General features: G+C 37.1%; 1 protein-coding gene and 1 long non-coding RNA gene across 2 annotated transcripts in view; one reads left to right on the top strand and one right to left on the bottom strand.

Moving 5' to 3' along the window:
• The window catches only part of FBXO3 (F-box protein 3), a 31,550-nt gene extending 16,859 nt beyond the window's left edge, over window positions 1–14,691 (top strand). Inside the window, exons 6-11 of the mRNA XM_047692043.1 lie at window positions 1,275–1,320; window positions 4,567–4,651; window positions 5,708–5,830; window positions 7,184–7,299; window positions 8,200–8,390; window positions 13,500–14,691. Coding sequence (XP_047547999.1) covers window positions 1,275–1,320; window positions 4,567–4,651; window positions 5,708–5,830; window positions 7,184–7,299; window positions 8,200–8,390; window positions 13,500–13,676 — 738 coding nt within the window. The 3' untranslated portion in view covers window positions 13,677–14,691. The remainder of the gene's footprint in view (window positions 1–1,274; window positions 1,321–4,566; window positions 4,652–5,707; window positions 5,831–7,183; window positions 7,300–8,199; window positions 8,391–13,499) is intronic.
• On the bottom strand, window positions 576–15,028 carry LOC125078840 (uncharacterized). The gene is made up of 2 exons (XR_007120982.1): window positions 14,918–15,028; window positions 576–637 (listed from the first exon to the last, which is right to left on the bottom strand). It is a non-coding gene; the product is annotated as an uncharacterized LOC125078840 (long non-coding RNA).
• Between the last annotated feature and the right edge of the window lie 1,383 nt (window positions 15,029–16,411).

Here is a 16,411-nt window from a genome sequence, read left to right as displayed (position 1 = left end):
GCTGTAGAATGGGTATAGAGCATTCTACAATTTGATTATAGACCCATCTAATTAAAGGGCTAATATTCGGCCATAATATTCTGACATGAAAGAGCGCCAAAGGAAAATCTTACCCATGGACAAACAACAAACCATTACACACACAGAGGGATGGCAGCGATACATACGTGTTAAGGCAGTTTAAGTTTTAGAAAAAGTAATGGGATTTGCTGAAGTAATTATGATACACATTTCTGACTGAATTTCTAACAAAAAATTTAGCTTTTGAACGTCGTTTGACTCAAGTCCTGAGTGTAATAGAAGCTTTTTAAACTTCATTAGATAGTTGAGTTATGGAAAAGTATGGATCCTTTTTTTAGGAGGCTTTTGTTACAGTTTAAATATGATCACAGAATATGTATTTGGTTTCCTTCTTATTTTTTCGATTCTTTGTAATTTCTCAGTTGTAGATCTTTGGGCTTCATTTTTCCCAAAATGTGAACTTTTTTTTTTTTTTTAAGATTTTTTTTTTTAATTTATTTGACAGAGAGAGATCACAAACAGGCAGAGAGGCAGGCAGAGAGAGAGGAGGAAGCAGGCTCCCTGCTGAGCAGAGAGCCCGATGCGGGGCTCGATCCCAGGACCCTGAGATCATGACCTGAGCCGAAGGCAGCGGCTTAACCTACTGAGCCACCCAGGCGCCCCCAAAATGTGAACTTTTAACTTAAAAGAGGAATTTGAAATTGAAAGTCATAGATATCTGAGACATGGGACTCCATGTAACATTGAAAATATTTAAAGAGCTTTCATAGTTTTATTTTTTTTCCTAAGTGTTTTCATGTATTTTATCTCATTTTTTACTTGATACCTCTGTAAGGCTGTAGATGATGGGTTGGTCCCTCCATTTACTGAGAGAAGTGACCAACCTAGAATTGTTCAGGTCTCTTGACTCTGAGTCTAAAGTCCTTTCTTAATAGGCTGTATATCTTCTTACCGTAACTTCTTAACTTAAAGGGTAATTTTTTAGTTTGCTGTAACAGTAATGGCAGTACACAAGCGTTTTAACTGTTACTGAGAAGTGCCTGGCACTCTTCTAAAGACTTTCTAGAAAGGACCTAAATATAGAAATCGTAAGAGCAAGAACTGAAAAGTATGAGTAATGTCCGAGTGTTGTTTAGAGCTCTTGTTATTTTTGTCTATTCTGCCTTGTCTCCAGGGAAAGATACAGATAATGAACAATGAGAAAGTAAGTAAAATGTCTTTTTCTCTATTATGATATTCTTTTTCTCACCTAGGACCAAATGGCTCGGAATCCAGCTGCTATTGACATGTTTATCATAGGTAGGAGAAAAAACAGTCTTCCTTTTCCTTTCTTCTTCCTGGTCAAAAAAATTAAAAAGGTAAAAACTTTGCAGTTACTTGATCAGCTGGCAGTTTAAACTTGTCTTTCTTAAAGCTTGCTGGTTTATAAAGTACCATATCTAGGCTCTGATTTGAATCGCCCTTGTACTTTGTGGAAATTTGTTTTCTACCTGGGAAAAAACCCATGCCCTCTATAATCTTGTGCTCTTAGGACTCTGCTGTAGAACAGGGAAATGAATGGAATTACTGTGAGTATGTATATAGTTACCTTACACATACGTGAATTTTCCATCCATCATGTTAATAGCTAATTGGAGACAGATTAAAACACTTTATATCTATAAAGTTTGTGGTGCCGATTATGGGAAAATACTGATAAATCACATTAGAGATCTCAGAACAGCAATCTTCAGAGACGAGTATAAACTGGGCTCCGTGACCTCTTTGGCACAACTTTTTTTTCTTGAACTTCAGAGGTATTTCTCATAGGAGTTTGAGAACAGTCCAGATTGTATGCAGTTACAGCTTATCCAGGGAGCTGTTCCTGAACCCTCTGCTGTTCATCCAGTCCTGTTTTGCTTAGGTTTTGCTCAGGAGATGCTTCCTGACTATCCATTCTGTTTTCAAAGGCACACATTAAACATCCCTATATATTCATAGCAAAGGGGCCTTGTAGGCTGAGGTGTTTGCACTTAATTACATCTCCTTTTTTTTTTTTTTTTAAGATTTTATTTATTTGACAGAGAGATCACAAGTAGGCAGAGAGGCAGGCAGAGAGCAGGGGGAAGCAGGCTCCCTGCTGAGCAGAGAGCCCCATGTAGGCTGGATCCCAGGACCCTGATATCATGACCAGAGCTGAAGCAGAGGCTTAACTCACTGAACCACCCAGGCGCCCCTAATTATATCTCCTAATTGGAACCTTGAACAGAATATTAATTTCCATTTTTTCCATATTGTGACACATTCCAGGTTTACGGTATATTTCACAACATCAGGAAATTCTCCCTACGTACAAAGTTACAGAAAGCTGGGTTTTTTTTTTTTTTTTTAAGATTTTTGTTTATTCTTTTGAGAGAGAGGGAGAGAGAGCATTAGAGAGTCAGAGAGAGAAGCAGACTCCCTGTTGAGCAGGGAGCCTGATGAGGAACTTGATCCTGGGACTCCGGGATCATGACATGAGGCCAAGGTAGTTGCTTAACCAACTGAGCCACCCAGGCGCGCTATAGACAGCTGTTTAACTTAGCCACTAGCTTTTGCTCCCCCTGATTTGTGTTGGTGTATGGTTTCCAAGTTAAGTGCCCCCTTGGGCTTCTGCCCCTGCTCACTGCCCTCTTTGGCATCTTCGCATAGCATATACCTTCAGAGGTGATCACCACGGCTCTAGAACAGTGTTGCTACTAAAGTACAGACTAAAGGCTGCCTGAGCTCTTAGGTAAGTGCCTGCTGAGCTCTGGGAGTTGCTCACTCTTGGTTTGGTGCTGGTGTGAGATGGTATGAAAGTCCCCACCACTACAGCAGAGTTCTAAGATCTGATGACTACTATTCTGATAGCTGGAATTTCGCCTGGAATAAGAAAGCAAAGCAAAAGATTTGAGATGCACTGAGGGAGGAGAGATGAGATGGGATATGAGTGCTGGGAGGAAAGACAAGAAAGCTTAAAGCTTCCTTTAAGCTGCCTTGATAAAATCCCAGTGCTACCAAAGACAAACCAAGATACAGGCTTACTTTAAAAGGTAAACTACCTAGAAATGCGTAAATTACATCTTGATTCAACAAAGTTTGATGCTCTTGGAATTTCTGGTAAAACCCAAAATGGAAACTCCTGGTGTTCAATGAATTATTAGTAGATTCTTGAAAAAAACTAGAATCTGTGTTCAGGTAAGTTGAGTTGTAAAGACTGCATAGAAAAGACTGTCCTCATTCTAAAGAACACACTTGGATGTGTATTATTATAAATTAAGGTACCTTAAAATACACCATGCCAATTTCATTTTTATGTAAACCATGAAAAATTTGTGGTGGTTTTTTTTTGTGGGTTTTTTTTTTTTTTACTGTAACATTTTCTCCCATGAAATAGACAAAGTGATGTTTTAAACTTTACAGGGAAATCACTAGTTCTAAAAACAAAATTGTAGCTTCTTTGAATTTTAATGACCTTATTCATGTGCCTCCTTAGTATCTTATTCAGAGTGGATAGATGGTAGGTGATCATTTGAATAGAACATTCAATAATGAAAGGGTTGGAATTGGCCATTCATTAGTAGATGTCGAGAAAAGAGTCAGATATTGCAGTTTACCTCCTCTCAGCTGATGCCTTTAAAATTTTAAAGCTATAAACCCTTAAACTGTATCTTCTATTATTCCCTAAATAGAAGAGTAAGTAAATACTGTAAATTTAGCTCCAGTATTCAGCTCCATGGCAGAGCGTGAGAACTGTGTTAATAGAAACAAGATTACAGAAAAATTCACTGAAAAAACATTGATTCAGGGACTGATAGTGCTGGGCACTGAGTTGTATTAACAATAGATGTGGGGGTCTGAGAAAGTTACATTATATTACCTAGAAGGGGCAAACATAATTCACATAAATACTTGTCATTGATCCACTCACTAGAGCACGGACGGATGTGTGGTCAGGTCTGGACTGGACTTTGAGCTGGTCACTGAGAATATAGAGGACCACTGCATTTGAATCTGTAGGGTACAACTAGACTACTTTGGGATTGTTCTGATACACAGAACTGTACAGTGCCATACCCCTGTTAGATGCCTGGACTGAGCCTAGCTTTTGCCAGAATTTTGTGCATGAGTCAGGAGGTACCTGGGCCAACGGTATATACCTTGATCATCTGAGGACGGTGTTGATATTTTTCCTGTAGTTTCTTCCTAGACATAGCTGTATCTGTATCTCCTTTGTTCCATATGCTCTAGAAACTATAGACAGAAGAAGGCTTTTCATTCTTGTACCAGCACAAAATAAATTTTAAAAATCTATTATTTAATTATAAGTGTAAAAAGTAGCTTGAAAAGGTAGATGGAGGGTTTCCTAGCAAGGCAGTCGGGAGTGTGATGGATAGAACTGAGAACAGAAATTGGCCATAGAATTTTAAGTGTTTCTACTTTTGATCTTGTATCTTAAGCATAGAGGAATTGTCATTGTTTCCTTTATAGATTTTATAAAAATTGTTGTCCTTTTCTTCCTCCCCACCCCTTCCTGGTTTATAGGTGCTACTTTTACCGACTGGTTTACTTCTTATGTCAACAGTGTTGTATCCGGTGGCTTCCCAATCATCAGAGACCAAATTTTCAGGTATTTCCCTCAGGACTTTTTGAATTAAAATGATTGTAAGTCAGAAAATATCATACATGTCTTGAGATGATGTTTCAAAGAAGATAAATAACAGAACCTCTCATTATCTTAAGTGCCACTGTGTTATTCCCACTTCAAAGCCACATTCAAATACTTGAATAGCCAATATTTTTCTTATCTTGAAGGATCCAGAGGAAAAACTGATTTTGATTTTGAAGTTATGGCTTTATGTTATAGTTTCTTTTTATACATAGTTTCTTTTGGGGGGTTGGAAACAGGCTATTTGCCAGTTAATGGATTTATCATGAATAGCAAGTCAGTAACCATTAACTCAGGGCAAATATTATTTATCATCTATAAATGAAACATCCAGGTATTATAGATAGTACTGCAGGTGATATTGGTTCACAGTAGCCTGACTGGCAGAAATGATAGATTAATTATAAATTAGAGGTCTCCAGAATAACATACCAGCACATCTTATTGTCAGAGCCACCGTTGATAGGGTTTTCAGATATCCCGAAAGTTTCCTGGCTCTGAAAACTGACTTAAGCTCTTTTTAGTTTCCAGTGTAATTGCTGAATCATTATTCGAACCACTGATTATTGAGCCTTGATGCTATCATTACTGATCTGAAGTCTTCAAAGCTTTCTTGTTACCTTGTAATTTATAATTTTCTTCTAAGCTTCACAGGACTTTACCTTTAAGTTCCCATTTAAGTTTTCAGATATGTTTTAAATTTTTGATCGTAAGGTACAATATAAGCTATTTGGCGTTGTATCTTAAAAAATCTTTTATCTGGGGCGCCTGGGTGGCTCAGTGGGTTAAGCCGCTGCCTTCGGCTCGGGTCGTGGTCTCGGAGTCCTGGGGTCGAGCCCCGCATCGGGCTCTCTGCTCAGCAGGGAGCCTGCTTCCTCCTCTCTCTCTGCCTGCCTCTCTGCCTGCTTGTGATCTCTCTGTCAAATAAATAAATAAAATCTTAAAAAAAAAAAATCTTTTATCCTATGGACTTGAAGTTAGCTGATTAAAAATGTTTAATGTTTTAAAATTATCTAGGTACGTTCATGATCCAGAGTGCGTGGCAACAACTGGGGACATAACCGTTTCAGTTTCTACATCGTTTCTGCCAGAACTCAGCTCTGTCCACCCACCCCACTACTTCTTCACATACCGAATCAGGTGAGAGACGAAAATGGGGTGCAGCCTGTGAATATGTTGTTATTGCCCCCTTTGACCTTGCCCATCAGACACATTTTGAAAGACAGCCTTTTGCTGAGGTGTGGAAGAAGGTGGATAACAAACTTTTTTATAACCTCGTATACTAATATATCATTTTGTAAAGTATAATTTTATAATCTAGTATAATCCAGTACCTTGAGTTTACAGTAACCTCCAAGTTACTTAAGTTATTTCATGCAAAAGTTCTATGTTTAAAGAATTGTGCCAGTGAGGTAGACACTAAGTTATAATCCTCACGAAAGCTCACTCCGAGAGTTGCATTTAGAAGCTATCAAATCGCTTCTTGGCCTTTTGGCTAAGATCAAGTGGAGAAGCTGTCAAATTGTTCAAGATAAAGCTGTGCATTTTAAATTTCACTGAGGCTGCCTATATTGATTAAAACTCTAATAAATATTTATCAGGTGCTGCCTGTATATCAGCCATGGTGTTAAGCATTGGATTTGGTTAAATAAAAAACAAACACTAAATTCGCTTTAATTAGATGTACTTTGTGCTGTGACATAAAGATAACTCACTGCTTTAAAATATTAAGGATACTCTGTTTTTAGATGTATTTTTATATAATTTATGATATAATACAGATATTTTAAAAATACACATACATGCGTATATACATACTGGAATTTTTTTGCTCTGTATTCTAACCGGGGAGCATCCTAGGATTTTGGTATTATGTGCAGCCTTTGATAGGTTCAGTTACACATGTACAGATGCTTGTTATTGTAATTGTTCAACTCAGATCCTGTCTAAGATTGAAAACATGCTTAGAATAGTAACACTGACCCTTGCTTATAGGGTGCTCCAAATGAAGATAAGAGACAGCAGATTCCTAGAGAAAGGGGGGAAACAATAGTACTGGGAAAGAGTCAAAATGTAATCTTAGTAACTGTTTGGTGACATTTTCCTTTGAGCTTTCTAGAAGTTAAGGAAAAAAGGAAAATGTCTTCAGTCTCATTTTTTAATAACAAATTTTTAAAGAAAATCAGAATTTTTTATTGCACTTTATTCTGGAAAGCATTTTGTACATTGATCTTTACTTGAAAAGCAGAAAATTATCACCACCAGTGTGTTCGTAAATTTTTATGTTCCCCATTGTTGATTCTCACGGCAAGTCAAGCGTGCAAATTGAGTAAAGGCATTTCTGTGGGACAGTCAAGCTAATCAGGCCCCTATCTTTGAGAACTTACAGAGATAGATGGTTAACACAGACTTCAGTCTAAATAGTATACCTCTTAAGCAAGAGAAACCAAATCAGGCCAGATTTGTGTGTCTCCACCCCATTCCCTTCTCCAGGATTGAAATGTCAAAGGATGCACTTCCTGAGAAGGCTTGTCAGTTGGACAGTCGTTATTGGAGAATAACAAATGCTAAAGGTGATGTAGAAGAAGTTCAAGGACCTGGAGTAGTTGGTATGTATGTAACTCAGGATTTGCTTTACAGATCAGTTGCCTGTAAGACATTTTGGAGAGCATATATGTGATAAACAGCTTAGAAAAGGCATGATGTAGTTAGTGGATAAGACTGTATTTTTTTTTTTAATATCTATTTATTTATGAGAGAGAGACACACACACACACAGAATGAGTGGGGGGAGGGGCAGAAGGAGAGGGAGAGAAAGAATCTCAAGCAGACGCCCCTCTAAGCCTGGAGCCCAACACGGGCTCAATTTCACCACTCATGAGATCATGACCCGAGTCAAAACCATGAGTTGGACGCTTAGCTGACTGAGCCACACAGGTGCTCCAAGACTGTATCTGTTAATAGTTGTGTTTACAGTGTGAAAGATATCATAGATTCTGGGCTTCTTGTAACTCCTATTCTTTGCTTCATAAATATAATGTGTAAAGATCATTATTCTATTAGTTTGCTACCTTAAACATGAACTTCTCTAAAATTATAGCAAACAAGTATTCAGGGGTTGATTTTTCATTCTGTGGATCACTTGAGTTCCTTGTTTCTTAAGTTTGTCTTCCCTTTTAAGTTGGATAATCGTGTTCTATAGAGTTACCAGGAATAATAGGGCAGAAAGAGAAAATAAATTTCATATTGATCATCTTTTTGAAATTTGGGGGAAATGTTAAAATCTGTAGCACAGATTCTTATTTGTGGATTTCAATCATCATTAGTTCTGATTGTCATTGACCGTCAGCTTTTTACATGATTTTGATTATTGGGACAGTTTAGATCTTTTTTCCTATTGTGCATTTACTTTAACATAGTTTACATAATCTCATTCAGGACATATTTTATTTGCTGTAACGAAGCACTGAATTTTATACTTTGGTTTCTTATTACTGTTTTCTCTGCAGGTGAATTTCCAATCATCAGCCCAGGTCGGGTATATGAATATACAAGTTGTACCACATTTTCTACAACATCAGGATATATGGAAGGATATTATACCTTCCATTTTCTTTACTTTAAAGACAAGATCTTTAATGTTGCTATTCCCCGATTCCATATGGCTTGTCCAACATTCAGGGTGTCTATAGCCCGATTGGTGAGTTAAACTTTCCTCTGGGACTGATTTCCATGACTTTGTAGAATTAACTCCACAGAGGGATTTTGTTGATTAGCCAGACAAATGGTGTATAAATGGTGTTCCAGAGAACCCTAGAGATTCGGAGGAAATATTGTGGGGGGCCATGTGAATATGTGGGGGTGGTGGATAATAAGTAAGCTAGACTCCATACACTTCAGTCAGAGTAACTCTACTCTGCTTAGCTGTTTTTTGTTTGTTTTTTTGTTTTTAATGTCATTTTTCTTTTGAGCAGTTTTCGATTCACAGATGATTGAGCAGAAGGTACAGAAATTTTCCAAATAACCCCCACCCCCATGCACGCACAGACGTCCTCAACATCACTCTCCCACCAGAGTGGTATTTTTGTTAAACCTACATTGGAACATCATAATCCCCCCAAGTCCATAGTCTGCATTAGGGTTTACTCTTGGTGTTGTACGTTTTTTGGGTTTGGACAAGCATATAATGAGACGTATCCGCCATCAGAGTATCATGTAGAGAGGTTCCCGGTTTTAAAGGTTCAGCCTCTTTTCCACCATTTCAAAAAAAAGTTCTGTGGCGTAATGAGAAACGCCACACTGGACCAGTTAGAATAGGCTTTATTTAATTTCATTAAGATTAGAAAGGCAATTTCTTGCAGTGTTTTTGCTAGAAATACCAATTTTATAAAATAATACAATTATCGTAGAGAGAGACTACTAAAAGTGCAAGTCTACCCATTAAATCCTCTGTAGTCCTCTCTCTTTGGGATCATTTCCTAAGTCAACTCGGTATAATTTTTAAATCTCACTTTTAGGACTACTTATGATAATGGCAGTACCCCAATCTTACGGATCATAAAACGAATGAAGAGAATCATGAGGCCCCAACTATACAATAGGAATAAAATATGACTCGTATACCCAGAATATGACAGAGTGGTAGGTGTTGAGTGTTCAGAAAAGGCCCTCTGGCTCCTGGGAAGATGGACATAGGATTAGTCTGACCCAGAGCTGATACATTCCCAACCCCAGTTTGGAAAGAGAAGGATGATACGAGACTTCAGGCCATAATGCTTGCATATCTGGTGAAAAGGATCTACCCTCTGGGTTTGGAAGTGAAGTTTAGCTTCCCTCCCAGTGTAGGAATGCTCTCTACTGTATATTTCTAGTACCAGGAATTTGTTACTTCTTGTAACAGTCTCTTGTTTTTGACTAGTCCAGTTTCTGTCTGAGATTGGTATCATCCATGAATGAATGTTCGATACAGCTCATTAGTGAAGCCATCTGGGGCTAGAGTTCTCTGTGAGAAAGTTTGAAATAGGGGTTTAATTTCTTTCATATATCTCCTACTTCTTATTTCACTTTTGGTCATTTGTGTCTTTCAAAGAATTTGTCCATTTGTCTAAATGTTGAATTATTGGCATAAAATTATAATAGTCCCTTGATATCCTTTTAATGGCTGCAAGAACTATAGTCACATATCCTTTTTTGCTCCTAATAATGGTAATTTACATCTTCTATTGATGAGTTTACCTAAGCGGTTATCTCTTTTGTTAGTCATTTGAAAGAACAACTTTGGGTTTCACTGGTTTTCTCTATTGCTTGCTCATTTTCTATTTCATAGATTTCTGCAGTTTTCTTTATTTCTCTCCTCCTACTTACTTGGGGATTTATTTGCTTTTTTACCAGCTTCTTTGGGTAGAAGTTTAGATTATTGATTTTAGGCCTTTCTTTTCTCTAAAGCACTGTTTTGGCTGTGTTTCATAAATTTTGATGTGTTGTTTTCATTAACATTTAATTCAAGATATTCCAGGATTTCCCTTGCAATTTAATTTCGATCTGTAACTATTCTAGAAATGTGTTAAATTTTCAAACATTTGGAGGTTTTCCAGTTAACTTTTGTTTACTGATTTCTAATTTTATTATGGTTAGAGAACTCACTATGTGTAATTTTAATCCTTTTAAAGGTTTTATGTCCCAGCATTATGGTCTATCTTGGTAACTAATTCCTGTGTATTTGAAAAGAAAGAATGTATATTCTGCTAATTGTGGGAATATTAGCCTATAAATGAAAGTTCAAATTAGTTGACTGTTTCTCAAGTCTTCTATATATTAATTGATTTTTTTTTTTTTTGGTCCTTGTTCTCTGAAAAATGATTGTTGAAATCTCCAGCCATAATTACAATTTTGTCTATTTCTCTTTTTAATTTTATCAGCTATGCTTCATGTGTTTTGAAGCTCTATAATTATATGCAAATATGCTTAGAATAATTATGTCTTTTTAATGAAGTTCTTTTATTATTATGAAATCTCTCTCTTTGATAATATTTCTTGTCCTAAAATTGCTAATATTCCTGACCTAAAGTGTAAAGAATGTTGAGGTTTGTTTGGGCTGACAGTTAAGTTACTATGGGGTCAGCTTGATCCTGTTGAGAATTGTTTTTAATGTTTGTTAGGATAGGTATAAAGTAGTCTTTAATATAGGACAGCAGTTCTCAAACTTTTCAGTCTCATGGCTCCCTTAAGCTTTTAAAAGTTATTGAGGACTCCAAAGAACTCTTGTTGATGTGGGTTATATCAATATTTATCATATTAGAAATTAAAATTGAGAAATTTTATAGTATTTACTTACTCTTTTTAAAGTTTATAACTTTTAAATTTATAATTTTAAGTTATAATAATAAACTCATTACATGTTCAACCCTCTTAACTATGTTCTTACTTATTTGGAGTTTTAACTTCCTCCCAACCACAAATAAGCATATAAAATCTTGACCTGCCTTATGGAAAATGTTTCAAGCATGAGATATCAATACAAAGAAATGAGAATTCTGGACTTACTTCTAATCAACATGAAAGAGGCAGTGGGGATTGTATTTGTATGGTGGTGTATTTGTATTGTAACTTTCCTGTTGAAATATTCGTTTTCTTGATATGGAAACTGAATTGTTCTCCTTTTTTGTACCCTAACCGTATGATAATTATTGTACTTGATACTTCCTTTTGCTTTATACTTTGAATGTCACTGCAAAATATACTTTTGGTTGGTCTTTAGCCTTTTCTTGCTCTAGGTGGTTTGTTGTTTGCTTTTGGACACTTCACAGGTTCCTGCTGCTTATTTATTTCCATTCTTATCGTGTGTGCCTCTTTCCATCTGCTGCTTCTGTATGTACACTTTCATCTGAGATCATCAGCAGTCTCCCTCTTCAGCCACACTGACTTCTTTAACTTCTTTTTTCTGTTTTCTTCTTCAATAAGATGACTAATGATCATACTACCTGAATTTAATGTTTTAGGATTTCCTAAGCTTCCCCCCTTGCCCCTTTCGAACCTTCTACTGAATTTTAAAGTCTTCATTCCCTAGATTTTAAAAAAAAAAATCAAACAATAAAAAGAATGGAATATCATGTCATATTTATGTATATTTTCTCTGATTGTTGTTAATGTTGTTGTTATTAGTGTTACAATAAATCCTAAGTGACAATCCTTTGACAACTCCTAAAGAACAATTTTTTTTTCTCCCACATTAATTAATTTGCTTGCTCAGCAAGTATTTATTGCGTCCCAATGAGGTGCTGGGGAAGACGCAGTGAACAATACAGCCAGAGTCTGCCTTCTGGGATATACTATACAGCACGCTGACTCTAGTGAATAAATACTACATTGTATATTTGAAAGTTACTAAGAGAATAAATCTTAAAAGTTCTCATCACAAAAACACATTCTGTAACTATGTACGGTGACGGATGTTAACTGGACTTACTGTGGTGATCATTTTGTAATATATACGAGTATCAAATCATTATGCTGTACATCTGGAACGGATGAATGTAATGTTGTATGTCAATTATACCTCAATAAAAAAAAAAAGAAGAAAGTTGAGGAAATTAACAAAAACAAAAAAAATCTCTGCCTTGAAATTTACATTCTAGTTAGAAGAGACAAGGATAGCAAATACCCAGTTATACCAAGTAGTAATAAGTGCTCTGGAGAAAAATCAGAGTAAAGGATATATAAGGAGTGTCCTGTTGGGTTCTAATATAAAGATCTGTCAAGAAAGGCCTCGGCAGCATTTGAGTTGAGACTTGAAAGAAGTAGAGGGAGCCAGGGGGATACATGTGGCAGAAGGATGTTCCAGGCGAAAGAACAGCAGGTGCAAAGGCCCTGAAACACTGATGTTACATAAATATACTAATGCTTGGCATGTGTGAGAAACTGCAAGAGGCCAGTGTGGCTGGAGTGCAGAGGCCGGGGGAGAGAGTGGTTAGAGATGAGATCAGAGGGGTAGTGAGTGCTGGATATGTGATGCCACAAAGGCCTCAGGAAAAGAACTGCTGATGACACATCCCATGTTTCCCAATAGTTCCCACATACCAGCTAGGTGCTCCTTGCTGTTCAGAACTCTTTCTAATCTAGCAACTCCTCTCAATTAAGTCTTTAAATGTATGAGAGGGGAAAATTGACAGCAGAGTAAGTCAAGAGTTCATTAGAGACACTGCTTAAGCGGAAGTGACGTTTCCATGAGAAGTTCAGATACTGCATGTTCAGCCTCCTTGTTGCCTGCCCTATTCTGAGAGCCTTGAGCAAGTTAATTTCAAAGTGCCCCTGGTGGTTGAATTGAAATACCGTGTCTTCATAGTAGGAGTTCAACAGAAGTCTACTAGACTTCTGACAATACATAAAAGTTACCAGTAGAGGTCATACCTTACTAATATTTTTGAGTCCTCTTTATGTCAGCATTTAGATTAATAAAGAATTGTTACTTAATACACTAAAATAAATCCAGTAAAATTTTATCTCGGGTTGTTGGAAGTGGTCTGTTGGCTGCCTTGTACAAATTATCAACTGTCATGTAAAATAGAAGTACTGTATTAATGAAATAGATTGACCATTAAAACCACCTCGAGCCTTTTAAAACATGTGCTCTACGGATGTACATTCTAGAATCTTGCATCAGCATGTTCATTTATGAAAATACACGGTTCAACTCTCAAAATTCCTATTTGGCATGTCCTGTTGTTTAGATTCTAGATAAATGAGAATTTGCATAAAATAAGTATAAAAAACTGATGGAAGTTCTTATCAAAAGATTGTTTTCTCTTTCAAGGAGATGGGTCCTGATGAGTATGAAGAGATGGAAGAGGAGGAAGAGGAGGAGGAGGAAGACGAGGACGACGATGACTCGGCGGACATGGACGAGTCTGACGAGGAGGATGAGGAAGAGAGGCGGAGGAGAGTCTTTGATGTGCCCATTCGCAGACGCCGCTGCTCTCGCCTTTTTTAGGGAGGCCGTCCTGATGGAAGCGCCGGCATGAATCCAGTTGTTAAAGAGATTTCCCAATAATGTAAATAATTAAATTGTTCTCCACATATAGCCGGAAAACTAGCATGAGATATTGTTCCAGGCCCTGGGTTCTATGAGACACCACGTTAGGAACTGGATTGTTTTGGTTTGCTTTGTGTTTTGAGGTAGAGGAGAAAATGGGAATCTTTTTTTCTTTCTCTCTCTTGTAGCAGTCAGAGGGAGAATACTTCTCTAGCTAAAGAACAGACATTTCTTAGTTTCACAATATTTTATACTTCTACAAATACGGAGATGGGAGGGAATTGTTTTGAGTAAGGATTGAAAACGGTAGCAGAAATACCTACACAAGGAGAGAGAGAAACTATGAATGATTCTGTGAAAAGACTTCTTGCAGTTGTGACTTATTTAGAAATGAACAGAATTTGTAATTAGGCTAATCCATTGAGTGATTCCTATATATTTTGTACTCACAGGGAACTAACTAAATAGCTTGAATGCTAGTTGTTTGTCCTTTCTTAGACAATCTATCCTTGAATTTGAAATTTTCCTCACTACAACCTTGAACTTAAAGTCTTCATCACTATGACCTTGGCCTTGCATTTAGTCTTCAACTCTGCCAACCTTTAATTTAAAATCTTCAACATGACAACCTTGAATTTAATTTAAAGTCTTTTAACGCTATGACCTTTATCATACTGTTCACAGATGCATCATTTTTGAAATGTAGTGTGTAAAAGTATTGTGTTGTTTATTAACAAGAGTCTTCACAATGTCTCATGTAGTCTGAATTTGTAAATACTGCTTCCTGTTTTGTTTTTCCTTTATACACTTGACTGTCTAACTTTGTGATAAGTGACATGAATTTTATGTTAAGATTAAGTATGTTTTCCTGAAACATGGATTTTTTTTGTAATTATATAATTGAGAGTTTGGAATGAAATCCTCCAAGTGGCAAAAACTCACATTTTAAAAACGAATTTTGGTTCTGATCCTGTATCTTGTGTAATTGCCTATTTTCCATAAACTAATACTAATCAGCCTTTGCTGTCAGGATGGAAAAGGAAATCTAAATTCATTGTCCTGTTGCCAGAGGGCATTCCAGAGTATTTCCTGGCTTTGTCTATATCCTTTCATATGCTCTACCTTCCGTTTTCCCCAAGAGTACTTTTTTTTTTTTTTTTTCTTAAGATCTTATTTATTTAGGACCCTGGGATCATGACCTGGGCCCAAGGCAGACACCCAACCAACTGAGCCACCCAGGAGCCCCAAGAAAGTTTCTTTTGTAGGGAAAACTGTAGGAAGACAGACGTGTATATAGGATTAAGCAGCTGCCCCCAGGCACCATGAAGACCCTTTCCTATTGGCACATGTCAGAATGTTCTGAAATGGAGTAAGTAGTTCCTGCGTTTTAAAATTTTATCATCAGGCTACCAAATCAATCTATTATGCTTATCTCTCCTTAAAAAAAAAAAAAAAATCAACCTACTGATTTTTTAAAAAATAAACTTTCCCAATAAAAGAATAATTTAAAACTAGTTAAAATTGAAAGTTAAAGCTCTTCCCAGGATTCCTTGCCATTTTTGCTTCTTTGTCTTTTCTGGTTGATCTCTCCTCTCAGTTCCCAGAGTACTCATGATTCCCCAAATCTTCCCTGCAACCTCATTCAATTCTTGTTCCTTAGAATACTTCAGGCTTATATATCCTCTCATCTAAATTCACATTGTCTTAGTATGTTGAGTGAATGACCCGTCCTTCATACCAAGGTGTGATTGATTAGTTGATAACATGCTCAAGTGTTATTTCATCAGCAAGAATGTGTTTTCACACATAGAAGGGCTCTGACAGTTGGCCAGTCTACCCTTTTGTAGAGCAAAGGCCATTTCTGGTTCTGAGGTGAGACCACCACCCATCTTTGACTCTTTGTCTAAAGCTTGATGTATCAATTAGGATGAGACCAATACCTAAACAGCAGCAAATAGCTAAGGGTTATTTTTCTCTGTGAAAAGCCAGAGGTAGGTAGTTGAGGACTGACACAGTGGCCCAGTGGTGTCTTCATTCCAGATTCCTTCCAGATTTCTGTTCTGCCATCCCTAGCACAGGGCTTTAATCATAGACGTTTACCTCGTGGTTGCAATATAGCAGCTACAGTCATATTCTATTCCAGAAATAGATGGATGAGGAAGATAATGAGAAAAGGGATAAATTAAATGGAAAGTAAAATCAAACATAGGGCTGGAGGGGTAAACCAACCAGGTCTCCAGCAGTGATGAGGAGGATAGAGAAGGGGGGGTGGTGGTATTTAACACTAGCAGCATAAACACCTGCTGGGAAGAACTTGGAATTCCACAAGTAAGACATGCTTACAGGTCTGAGTTAGGGCAGTAGCAGTGGGAGTAGAGTGAAAAGAGGATGAACAGTTATCTACAAAAGAAAGTAAGTAGGAGTTGGTGATCAGATGTGAAAGAGTAGAAGAAATCAAAGGTGATTCCTAGGTTTCTGGCTTCATTTATGCAAAAGAAAATGCAGGAAATAAAGTTGGACACTGGAGATGAGATTTGGGTATATTTTGAATTCAAGATGCCTGTAGGCCATACAGATTCCAGCAATCAGTTGGGTGTGAATATGAAGACTGAGAGCTGTCAGGGATGGACAATAAAGATTTGCAAATGATCTGCAAACATACATATCCCCAAGGCAAAACTGAGCGGATGCAG

Source organism: Lutra lutra, chromosome 10 (genome assembly GCF_902655055.1).
Source record: "Lutra lutra chromosome 10, mLutLut1.2, whole genome shotgun sequence".
NCBI lineage: Eukaryota > Metazoa > Chordata > Mammalia > Carnivora > Mustelidae > Lutra > Lutra lutra.
Note: the sequence above shows the minus strand (reverse complement) of the source record. Positions and strands in the feature narration are given on the sequence as shown.